Consider the following 13211-nt stretch of genomic DNA (forward strand, 5'->3'; position numbering starts at 1 on the left):
TTTTAGACAAAAATTAAGTGATCTTCTAAGGTGTACGTATCAATTTAGTTGAATTGTATCATTGCCCAATGATCGGAATCCAAAGTTTCTCATGCTTAGATTGTACTCCCTCCATCCCAGTTTTCTAGTCCCCATTTCTTTGTTTCTTTGTCCCAAAAATGTTGTCCACATTAAGTTAATATGGTAAATTAAATGTTTAACTTGTTAATTTTTCTAAAGAAACAATACAAATTTTTAGCAACATAAGGCTTATTTATTATGATTGAATAAAAGGTAGGATCTAATAGGGGGACAAGAAAAACCGGACTGAAGGAGTACGACAGTACATAATAAGTTTCCACAACCAAACAGGATGGCTAGTATAAGGCTTTACATTCTCTGAACATATAGAGCGAACCATTTTGCATGTATTATTATGTTTTCCATCCCTAATCTATTGTATAAGGCATAACACTGTAAGAACCAACCCCTTTTGGCAAAATGTATAAAGTCACTTGGCAAAAAAAAAAAGAATATAACTGTAAAAGGTGACATTACTTGTAGGCATGACAAAATTTTACTAGGAATCGTGGTCAAGCAAAAGGGCTCATTATAACTCGAAGAAGAAGGTTTAATTTCTACAGCAAACAGAAGTATCACCAGAACAAAAACATTAACAGTTGCACAGCTCAAGAAAAGCAAGTAGTTTATTGCATGGCTTAATGGATATTGTTTAGTTTTGACAGTAACATAGACAAAGTTTTATATGAACAACCTCTAGGAACAGAACATGATTAGACAATTCTACAGACTTTAAAATTGTAACACAACACTATGTTCAGCCCCAAATCAAAGAAAATATCAGTAGGAGACCAACGATAATAAAGGCATTTTTTAAAACATTATTTTCCCGAACTGCTTGATTTGTATTAGGAGCCCTAGGACCATGAAACCCGTGATACCCACCAGAAAACCCATGGGGAAAACCCGCACCATACCCAGTACCATTTGGATAACCATGAACCTGAATATTAAAAATAGATGGCAATAATCCACCAAAACCAGCAGAAAACGCGAAATTTCCAAACCTTGCAGTTGCCATGGGAACAAAACCTCCGATGTGACCCAAACCAACATTTGGGAAGTTGCTTGCTTCCGGAGGAGGTGCAGTTTGGGGTCTTTGCCCCATTGGCCGTCTAGGAATTTCAGTCCCAGGAATCGGTTTGGATCTAGGGTCAGTGTGCGTCTTCCCTCTCCCGTAAAGCGGAACCAACTTATCCTCCTCCACAAGGGCCTTACAAACTGGACATTCTTGACAATGAGAGTGATGATGGAGCCATCTATACAGGCATGGCCAACAAAATAGGTGCCCACAAAGAGTCACAATTGGATCTTGAGCTAAATCAAAGCATATATTGCATTCAAAATCCCCAGCATCAATGTTGCCATTCTCCGTAGAAGACGGCGTTACAGGAGGCCTATTACTCGACTCCTCAACATCATTTGCCATTTAATCACAATACTTAAAACTAAGGTTCCTGAGTAGGCTATCACAAAAAACCCAAAATTAGTATCGTCATCGCAACTTAACAGTCCCTTTATAGTACAAGATTACTATTCTTAACACTATAAGAAATAAATTCCGATAGCTCATCCCTCAAATATGCTTAATCGAAAACACAAGTTACAGGCAAAGTATCTAAGAACCAAATACTGAAACAAACACAGCTCAGTACCAATCCCGAAAACCCAATCCCTCGAATATGCTACAAATTAAACGCCAATTGTATATATATCAAATCTAATTTAAAAAAAACTCTAATCTACTCAATAGACCAACACAAAGCAAACCCGAATCGGACCCGAAAATCCAATTTAACCGCAATCAAATCGAAATTCTAGATTATATAGTCATGATAAAGATAATCAAAATCACAAGAAATAAATACCCCAACTTATTATCACCAACATAGATGCGTATATAAAATAAAAGATAACAAGAAACTGAAATTGAAATTGATGAAATAGGATGAAAATGATTACCTTGATGAACCGAAATTACAGACGGTAGGTGATCATATACATACACACAACATATATAACAGAGCCGAATGTTCTAGGATCGCTTCTTACTTTTATCTTCCTCAGTCGTTTTATTCTCAGAATGCGAGCTTGACTTTTCATTCTCCATGTTTTACCACTTTTATTTAAGCATATTCATTTTTATTTTAGATTTTTTGCGAGCATTTTTTTTTTTTTTTGAAGATATGCGAGTACTTTAAAATGACAACCAGACACCAGTCATATATAAATCCAATGAAAACAAGCATGAGAGAAGAAAAATCATTACTGTTATGTTTCTCGACAAAAATAAATAAATTCTGTTATGTTATTTACAGTTTTATTCAATTGATATTTCAATAAATTTGTAGAGTTGTCGAGAGTATGTAGAAAGCATAATATTTCAATATCTCATGAATTTTGATAAAATTTCAAATATCTTTAATACATTGAAGTTGAAGTGACTGGACAATCCTATAAAATCTATCATTTTAATAACTCTAAAAATTTCGTCAACACTTAAATAAAATCATATATTAATAAATTTTTAATAATCTCAATTAAATACTATCAGATTTTAAACATAATTTAAATTTTTTATCAAATACTGCCAGATCTTGTAGTATAAGTTGAAATTTTAATTGTATATTCCAATATTCTGATATATTTTTATACTCTCGAATTTCATGAATAATTTTTTTTAAAATCTCAATTGAATATGATGTCTAGTTTTTCGACGGATGATAGAATATTGTAGCATCTTTTTCATAATCAAATATATAGATTAAAATTTTAAGATTAAATTGTCGAACATTTCTTCGTTGGTAGTATAATAGTATGTTCTGACATTGGATCCAAATATTCCGAATTCGTTCTAAATCTATAAAAAGAATTCGAATTATAAAAAGTCCAATTCTCTTAAAAATTTTAAAAATTGAGTTCTTTTGGTTGAAGATGGTTTGAAATTAAAAATGTTTTCGAAGAGTATATGATCTCTCTCTCCCGTAAAAAGACATGAATATAGTCCAACGCAAAATGCCCAAGCTGGCCGAATCAGGTGATTTTAGGCATACATAGTTCATAAGCCCAATAAGATATATCCCAAGCATACAGAGCCCACGTACATGTCACCTCAATTAATAACAGAACACAGTTTTGAGTTTCTACTACATTTGTGCTGCTCCAAAAAACATTATTTTGAATTGTGTTATTTGGGCCTTCTTCTTTTCATTTTGTCATTTTGTGCCTTTACGCCCGTAAGGAGAGGGGCTCATGCGAACACAAACATACTCTTCAAGATAATTTTTAGAAACATGAATTTTATTTAAAATTCAGAATTTCAAATTGTGAATGTGGTCATTTTCTTAGTAATCCCATTAATCACACCGTTCGTGGAAGTTATTTGGGTTCAGTTTTACCGCATAAAATGATTTTTTAGCAGCACTTTTTTTTATGCACCGCTTATTATTCTAAACGTTTATCAAGACTATTTCTTTTTCAGGTGCTTGTGTTTGGCTAATGTTAGATTAGATGCCAACTTTTCTTATGAAAATGATTTAACATGCTCTAATACTGAGTTTAATACTGCGTTTATAACATGTCCATCAAATCATTTCAAACTAGCATGTCAATATGGCAGTACCACTCATATCATTTACATATTCAATACTCAATCAGAAGTGGCATCAACACTGTACACATGATCTAGTTTTCTTAGGTCATACTCCCTCCGTCCACGTGAATATATATTGGGTGACAGACGCGGCATGGAATTTAATGTTCCTGTAAATTATAGTTTATAACTTGTTTTTAAAATTTTTCTTTTTTAAATAAAAGTTTGAATGTTATATTTTTATTCAGAAAAAAAAAATTAAAAAATAAATTATAGATCTCTATTTTATAAGAGCATTGAAGTGCGTGTCGAGCAGTGAAAAAAAACGTATAAAATTAAATGAGAGAGAGAGGGAGTAACATTTATTCACACTCCCACAAATTAAAACTAACATGCCAGGTAGATATCACATTTTCACAATTATTTAACTGCTAAATATGGTCTTTAGGTAGTATTTCAACATTTATCTACTTAAGCTATTTTGAAATTTTGCTGTCTTTATATAATCTTGGATCCATGTTGAAATAAAAAGATTAAATTATTTCTATGACTTCTGTACCGTAGTTTCATGCATTAATTTAAGGATGTCTGTGTAACATTCCAGTTTCACATCGAGACGAGAAGAGCGGAGACATTTGATCAGTTTATAAGTATAAGTACTACTACCAATTGCACTAACAAATTATGATCTTTTGGGAGCTTGTGGTGGGCTTGTGAATTATCTAAATTGTTGCGGTTGAGCCAATTTATTTCAACTTATTTTCGGATTTGAAGTTCGAGACTTGACCTTATTTTCGAAAATGACCCGGGATTTGACCCGCGTTGTCACGGTCTGCATGGATGTTCTCTGCAAGATTACTTGGAGCTATAGGAGGGCGCTTGCTCTAACCATAGTATTTAGTTAAGTGACTCTCACAAAAATAAATAAAGTTAAATGACTAGATTGAAAATAAGCACGAAGTATAATAATGATTTATGCTGCTCTCTCAATCTCCACATGTATAAATCTTAGTTCTGTGTTTATCCTATAAGATTGTGATCGAAACTATGATTATTTATGAAACGAAGAGCTAACAACATTATCTATATCTTCCAATTTGTTAGCACTTCGCAATCAAGCTACTGATCAACGAGCTAAATTAAGTCAGAAGCATAATGTGTACGTGTATAGTACATATTATATATCCCGATATAGATGAAAATTTGTTTGGACAGGATAGAAATGAAATATAGGATATGTAGGCACAATTTAATTTTGTTTATTTAGAATAATAAACGGAGCATAAAATAGAAGTGTTGTGCTAAATTGGCAGCACGGAAGTCTTGCTAAGAGATAACAAATCATAATTATACAAAAAGAGTTGGCCATTTGAGTGTCATTCTTATCAGTCTGGAGCTAACTAGCTTGTGCTAGTTTTATAAAAATTTAGCGTTAACGATTCAACGAAGAAACTTTCTACTTGAGGGCCGGGACGAAGTATGAATAATCACATTTAATAAAAATGTAGTGAATGATTAAATATTGAATATATAGTTGTTTGGACTCTGGAGACGGGGTTCATAGTTAATCTGTTTATTTTAAATAAAAAACCATATTTGCTCATGTTTCTCAAATAAGTTTCCAGAAATTATATAAGTAGAAGATAGCTTTTTAAAACAAAGAAAATATAATACAGATAATAATGTTAATTTATGGAAGGGAAAAACAGAAACAAAAAAAAAAAAAAGTAAAACCCGGACAGTATCTTGATTTGTATCATAAAATTGATCTTATAAAACTGACCTTACATTACAGATTGTACTTATTTAGGAGTGTATTAATTTTGGATAAATTTTTTGGGAAATAGATAAACATGTCAAGGTAATATGCATGAGTAGTTTGTACTTTCATAAAAAACGCAAGCTATTAACAGAGATGTGAATAAAACTCATTGTCACCTTCGATAGAATTTCTTCTTTTGCCTAGTTTCACTTGTCCTCTGCAAATGTGAATTAAAATGAACATAAATCCAACCATATTAAGTATTATTATTATCTTTAACCAAATTAGTAATCCATATGATCATAATTGTCGTCGTCATCACCAGGCTAACGTCTTTTGAAGAAACACGTTATAATCTTATTTGCACGCGTTTGTTTATATGAAATTATGCAACTACGTGATAAACGTGTAGTTGCCAGCCTAGGCCAGCCTTTGGAATGGGAGGGCATGCTTGTCACAGTCAATAAACGTACATTGCAGTACCTAAATATATTATTTATTATTAATTATTAATATGGTTAACAGCTATTTATTAAATTTATATATTAAGACCAGCTAGAGGTGAACATTGAACGGTGATGGTTGCTTGGTTTCGGGTTCTAAACCTGGACTACATGCAGAAACAGACACGAAAGGGACGAGAAGGATTCGTGTACCAATTATACACCCCAAGTCAAGAATGATTACATCATTTTTAAATAATTCAAAGAAAGTCTTTGAAGAAACTAGTACAACAAACACCTAAAAAAATCCAGGTCAGTAGGCAATAACTTGGGAAGGTGATAGTCCTGGGAAAGCGACAACCAAATGGTGTCATCTTCTCCAGCTTCAAACAAGGTCAAGTCGTCTAGCAGAAGGGGGTGTTCGGCGGAGATTAAAAGTCCGGCTTCTGGGTTTAAGAAGTTAGAAACTGCTTAATATATTCTTAATACAAGTAAAAATTAAGGGGGATCATGCTTAAGAACTAATCAAAATTGACAAAGAAAACATGGTGAAACTATTTCACTTCCTCTTAACATTTCTTATCATAACATAAAAAACCCATTGGTAAACAACTCCGTAGACAACAGTTACTGAGCAACTGGTACAACAATGATCTGGTAGTTTTGAAACATGAAAACAAAGGGTAATATTCTGCTATACCATTAGCAACTTCATGTTTTGGTATTAGTATATTTGTGCATACAATCACCCACACATCTTGGGGAAATGTTAATAAGGTTCATACTTAGCAAATGATAATTCCTCTCTGGATCAATGTTACAGAAGCCGCCAACAAGGAACATAACAAAAAAAAAAAAAATAGGGTATGGCATTTTTCTTTTGCCTGATAATTTGTTAGATATGATATTCTATCTGAGGTTATATTGTTGTGAAGCAGGACTCTCCATGCTCTTAGATTTGTAATCATCATGAGGCACTCCGAAAATAGCAGACTTTTCCCTTGGCCATGGCTGAGGATAACAAGCTTCTCGCAGCTCATTGTACCTTTGCAAATCAAATTTGTTGGCCTTCATCAGCTTCCTTTGCTTGGTGCTGAATCGGCTATGGAAAAAACCTTCGAAAGAAGGCTCCTTGGCCGTCCTAAGGAAGAACGCATAACCAGCCATAAAGTACATTGATGTAACATAGAAGCAAATAGGTTCCATGACATCCCATGACAGTTCCCAAAACGTTAACCTCATGAAACCGGCTGTCTGAACCATTAGGAAGGCAAGCCCACACCAGAGCTCCCTACGAACCAATGATTCTGCCTTTTTGTCAATAATTGCCTTCTCCTCCTCTAATATTTCAAGCTCCTTTCTCCTGGGATCCTCTGGGTGGGCTACAGGTACCGGCATCAGGCCATGAATGGCTTTTGCTACCTGGAAATGAAAAACGGTACAAGACATTGTGGTAAAACAAATTCCCCCCACTACACTTCTTACTTATATGGATCTTCCAAAAGAGGCATACACTCTCCTTCCATTAATACCTAATTGCTAATCTCCCTACATTCTACCCCAGCCTTGCAAAAAATATAAAACATTACTACTATTTATAGAAATGTTTTAGTTTTCACCAAAACACAGACTATGTTCTCACAATACTGCAAAATGGGTAACCCTGTGGATAATAGACACTTGGTTATTCTGAATTCCCCCCTACTCCAATGTAACACCAACTATTAGCAAACAAGAAAAAAAAAACTTGTTTTCAGGAAATATATATACTTGTAAACCCCCTAATTAAACTCAATCTTCTATTGCAAATATCAGAATATCATATAGCTATCTTGTAATTGAAAAAAAAAAAAAGGGAACCCTCTCTACACAAAGAAAAAAGGCAGAGATTTTGTAAGCAAGTTTTGTTAATAGGAGGGGGATTTGTTAGGTTCTTCGGTTCTTTAGCCGGTAAAAATGAATCCTCTCCAAAGTTTTGGGGTGTTGACAAACTCTATAAAAGAGTCACCATCTTATAGAGATCTGGAGTAACAACATTCATGAGTATGTGACTCTTCCCTGTTGAGAAAAAAACAAGCACATCCCAGGGGACATCATACAAAAAAACCATTAGTTTTCAATTTTCTCAAATTTCCAAAATCAACAAAACTCCTCAATTAACACTACTATCCCCCTTTCTAATCAATCTCATATCTAATTATCTAACATTCGAATTCATAACAACTTAAAAAAAGAATCAGAATCGAATCGAACCGAAATTATACCTGATCAGGACGAAGAAACACAACTTTGTCCAACACAAGAACATTCCCTGACTCATCAAGCATCTTCGCAATCTCGAACCCTTGTTCTTCACTCCACGCGCCTTCCACGCAAATCTTGACAAATTCATCATAGCTCACACAGCTCTTCCCACTCTTCCTCATCTTCTCCTTCACCATCTCCACCTGCGCCACCTTCATCAGCTTCCTCGCGTCCTCCGCCGTCAACCTCCCCGCCGCCGCCGTCGCCGGTGGACTCAACCCGTCCAGCCGAATCCGATCCCTCCCAATCTCCATTCCCCGCAGCTTCTCAATCAGCCTCTCCCCCGCCGCGAAGTACGGCATCTCCGCCGCCGGAGACCGCATCAACCGCCGGAAAATCGAACTGTCTCCGGGATCAATCGCCTGCTCATTTCGAGGTAAATGCGAGGCGGCGGAGGATGAAATCCGGCAGCTTGTCAGCGTCTGGTGCGACACTTTGGATATATTAAACAGACGTTGGATCAACATTTTGTTGAACGCCATTGATTTATCAAGGTTTGTATCTATAGGTGTGTGTATAGGTTTGTTTCGTTGTGTGTAGTAAAAGAAATAACGCGCACGAATCGCCACAAAATTGAGACTCATTGTGTTAATGGAAGAGGGGTTTATATAGGTCCAGTTTTCGAGGAACGGGATTAGAAGAGAGATTAAACGATAAGAACGTTTTTAAAAAAAGAAATTAAATTAAGAAAATATTAATGGAATTTAGAAATTAATTTTTTTGGGGAATATTCTAGTGAGGTCCATTCCATGGTTCAAATTAATATTCGCACAACCAACGTTTGTGCGAGTGATTGGTGGGATAAAAGCGCCACATCACGGGTACGGGAACAGCGTGTCAGGATGAAGTAGAGCCGTTGGATTGTTGGACAAGTGATTTTATAGACATGGTTGGTAGCCTTGGTAATGACTGTTTCACACGTGTACGGCTGAACGGTGTAAGTGGATAAAAATTGAATTAGAATGATCTCTCTTTTTTGAAAGGATAGATGATTTATTAATAAATAGGTGGCATCAGTGTTTTAAAAATTCATGACTATTAAGTGAAAGAATAATAAAAAGTAGAGCTTTAGATGATAATAAAGAACAGATAGATATTATCACTCTCCCCCTCTCCACCTCTCTCTCTCCCCCTCCCCGCCCCTCTCCTCTCTCTTCAATCTCCGCACACATTTGGTGATCCTTCAGAACTTTTACACAAGAATCCGATATAATTTTTGGCTTGACACGGGGTCAAGTTCAAAAAAATGAATGGACATACTATACCTTTAGTCTTTCACGGGTTTTGTTATTATTATGGTTGGTCGTCTCTCAATCATGAGTTTCTCCTTAGATATGTATATTTTGCATCCTTCACATGGTCAACAAGTGCAAACAACTTTCATACGTTTTTTGGTCGGAGATAGCGCCGATGGAAATATTGCTCATCATGTGATTGTCAAAGCCGCTTCGTTTCAACAACTCAAGGCAAGCGATGATTCCATCACTTTCTTTATATCACTCGTAATTTACATGCATGCATTTTAATTACTTTATTATGATTATTTTACTGATTTTTGACAAACAATTGTTAGTCTTCAAATATTTGTATATATCGATCAATTGGTTCTCATGCTTCCCACCGGCAAAAGCCTACAGCGGTTGGATTTTTTACTTAAGTATTTGATTGGTTTTTGTTTGTTTGATGTTTGGGATGACCGTATTGGGTATCGGGTCGTGTCGGTTTTTTATTTTTCTACTCAAGTATTGTTACAATTTTCATATCATGGTTTTTGGAAATACTAAAAATTTAGCATTATTTTCTTTTATGCTAATAATGATATTTTAGGCAAGAAATTATTATGATTTATATGTTTTAAATGTGTATTTACTGCTATTTAAATATGTTAAATGTCGGTCAACTATTATTTATATGTTGTAATCAGTTAGTTTCTTAATTTGGGAACAGATTCCTTTTATTTAGTTTCTAAGTTTCAAATTTTGAATACATGTTGAATTTTGAATTTTGAATTTTAAATTTTAAATTTTGAATTTGAATACATGTTGAATTTTGAATAAATAATATCATATAATTTTATTGTTCATAAATGATTTTTAATATATGCAGTCAAGCCTTATGGCTTGTTTAGTGACTTTTAATAGTCTGAGTACCATTTGGGGGCCATAATTGATGGCATGATTGTGCCTATAAGAGGTATTTTGGGGTCATTTTTGATGACTAGTATATATTAGTATATTATTTTATTTTTGAGAAATTAGTATATTAGTATATTAGTATATATTAGTATATTATTTTATTGATAATTATTTAGAGTATTATTCATTGTATTAAATTGCACTTATCGCTTGTTAGCTCTATCTTAATTTTTGTGTATATATAAATCTAAATATCAAATACTACTAGTAAGCTTATATGTACTACTTATGGAATATTTATTTTATTATATTTATAATTTAATGTTCGTATTTTGCAATTTAGAGGTTAAATATTAGTAATATATTTTTATATTATAATTTTTATCGAAACGAGAATGATTAATTTACCGACAAAAATATGAAATTTTTAATTTATGTTATTATTGTTCTCATAAGAAAAGCTTAGAATGATTTATGAATATTTTAGTACTTGTGTGTCTAACCAAAGTTCTCGCTTTGGTTAGACTTTTAATTTTTTTATTATTATCTCATATTTTTCTAAGTTCATAACTTTTTGTTAATAAGATGTTATGTGTTTGTTAAGATTTATATGAAATAATTGGATTAATTTTTTCTCCTAATATATATACTTTTTCTACTCCATTAATTTATCTTTCTTATGTTTCTCTTTGCTTGTTTTGATTTTCAGGATCATGGAAGGGGACTTTATGGGTTTTCTTATTTAGACTTTAAAGTCTTATTATCTAAACGTCCGGAGATACTTTCGTATCTTTCGGTTAGATGATAAACTTTATTGGATGAAAGAAATCCTTGTTGCAGTTATTGTATCTATGATACAACTCATCTACGAGTATGTAGATCCTGACAAAAAAAAATAAATAAATAAATAAAAAAAAAATTCATGACTATTAAATATTTATTTATTAATTTTTTTAAAATATATTAATTATATTCTGATCGACTAAAAATCTTGTATTTAAACATTTCTATAAGTATAAGGGTCGGTTTTGAGAGGGTGCAACAAGTGCCGCAGCACAGGCCCATGCGGCTCCCAATTTATGATTATTTTCTATCTTTTGGTATACTCATAATAAATACTAGTTGATGACCCGTGCCAAGCACGGGTTTAAATAAATTTTTAAAACTTATTATTTATTGGAGGGTTAATGTTTTTTTAATAACATTATCATATTTTTATTATAATTATTTAAATTATTTTTTTAAAATAATATTTAAATTATTGTTATTTAAAGAAGACTTTCTATATATTAAAATTTGATCTTATTTTAAATTTATTTCATAACAATATGAGTCCCCGTTCTATGAAGTTCACAAAATAAATAGTATTGGAGTCCAAAATTATTTAAAAATAATCTATTCGTTTTAATTTTAATTCGTTTAGTCTACAATATTTGTAAACATCCGACAATCTGCAGATTATATTCTCGGATGTAATCGTTGCAATCAAAAAATAAAACAATTATTTTATAAATCACTAAACACTGTATATGTTCTAAAATATAACTCATAAGAGAATAATGATCTTAATAATTGTTGGAGTTGAAAAATGTCAATGATTAATTGATAATTATATTTAAAACTACTTAAAGATGATAAATTATATATAAATTTGAATAATTAAAAATATTATTTACGACTAAACTAAAAGATTATGACCGGTATTTACTACATCTTAAATGTGGAATTTATGGAACTTAACTCTAACAATATGTTTTATTTAGTAAAATCATTATATTATTTGATGATTTTTGAATTGTGAAAATAATATTCAAGATCAACACATATAAGTTCGTTTATAGCGTCTTTAATCTCGAATAAAATTTAATTTTTTAAGTCATAATTGTTATATTCAATCTAATAGTCAAACGTTATATATGATTATATTTGGAGTTCTTGTAAATATAAGAGTGGTGTTGTAGTTGTTTGACAAATTAATATTTTAGTTTTACAAAGTTAATTAACTTTCCAAAACTAATTTTATATCAAATTGACGGATGTCTTGTATTTCGATTCTTTTATTATATGTTGCAATATGAACAATGACTTCGTTCTCTTCGAGTTTATGTTTGTCAAATCAGTGTTACCACCGCCTTATTCATCTTTATCGCAATCTTCTGAAGAGCACGGAACGAATTAAAATTTATATTAATCATTTATATTGTTTTAGATCTATAATAAGTATGTGTAATGTTATTTAATTGTAATTGTTTTATACTTTTTTTTTTTGAAATTTAATTTTTTTAGACTTATAATAGGTATGTGTGATGTTGGTTGGTTGGAGTTCTTGCACATCTAGGAGTGGTAGTTGTTTGTCTGACAAATTAATATAGAAGTCGAAAGATATTTTAAAGTTATACAACTTAAATATATTTTATTGATAAAATTCGCAATAAATAATGAAACAACAATAAAACAAAACAATAATAGAGTTTTCTAGCCTTTTTTTTATTTTATGTTCTCATATCCACACAAAAACTCTGCTGACTCCTTATATTTATTTGATATGAATTTTATTGAGTTGATTCATATTTAATTGATAGAAATTCTATACGGTTAGTTCCTATGTTAAATTGTTCGATATATCTATAATTTGTAATTAATTTGTGTTACATATATTTAATCCGTAATTGTTTTATAGTTAGAATAGGTAATTTTAATGTGGGTTGGAGTTCTTTTAAACGTAAAAGTATTAGTTGTTTGTATGACAAACTAATATAGAAGTCTGAAATTTTTTTTAAGTTAAATAACTTATATATGTTTTATAAATAAAAATCATTATTTAAATATTTAATTTATTTTATGTTCTCAGATCCGCACAATAGATCCGTTGACTCCCTATATTTATTTGATAGAAATTTTATAGAGAATTCATA

The 13211-nt window shown here is 32.0% G+C and overlaps 2 protein-coding genes across 3 annotated transcripts; both read right to left on the bottom strand.

Moving 5' to 3' along the window:
* Positions 1 to 666: 666 nt before the first annotated feature.
* On the bottom strand, positions 667 to 2183 carry LOC108211178 (uncharacterized). Of its 2 annotated transcripts, none has more exons than XM_017382704.2 (2): positions 2023 to 2183; positions 667 to 1526 (listed from the first exon to the last, which is right to left on the bottom strand). In XM_017382704.2, exon 2 carries the CDS (start codon positions 1487 to 1489, stop codon positions 818 to 820), a length of 672 nt encoding a protein of 223 aa, XP_017238193.1. In that variant the 5' UTR covers positions 1490 to 1526; positions 2023 to 2183; the 3' UTR covers positions 667 to 817. The 2 variants fall into 2 exon arrangements, with proteins under 2 accessions (XP_017238193.1, XP_017238194.1); XM_017382705.2 differs by having other exon boundaries at positions 667 to 1517; positions 2023 to 2177.
* Positions 2184 to 6528: 4345 nt separating this feature from the next.
* On the bottom strand, positions 6529 to 8792 carry LOC108215316 (calcium uniporter protein 2, mitochondrial). The gene is made up of 2 exons (XM_017387765.2): positions 8122 to 8792; positions 6529 to 7279 (listed from the first exon to the last, which is right to left on the bottom strand). Exons 1-2 carry the CDS (start codon positions 8743 to 8745, stop codon positions 6767 to 6769), a joined length of 1137 nt encoding a protein of 378 aa, XP_017243254.1. The 5' UTR covers positions 8746 to 8792; the 3' UTR covers positions 6529 to 6766.
* Between the last annotated feature and the right edge of the window lie 4419 nt (positions 8793 to 13211).

Source organism: Daucus carota, chromosome 3 (genome assembly GCF_001625215.2).
Source record: "Daucus carota subsp. sativus chromosome 3, DH1 v3.0, whole genome shotgun sequence".
Lineage (NCBI taxonomy): Eukaryota > Viridiplantae > Streptophyta > Magnoliopsida > Apiales > Apiaceae > Daucus > Daucus carota.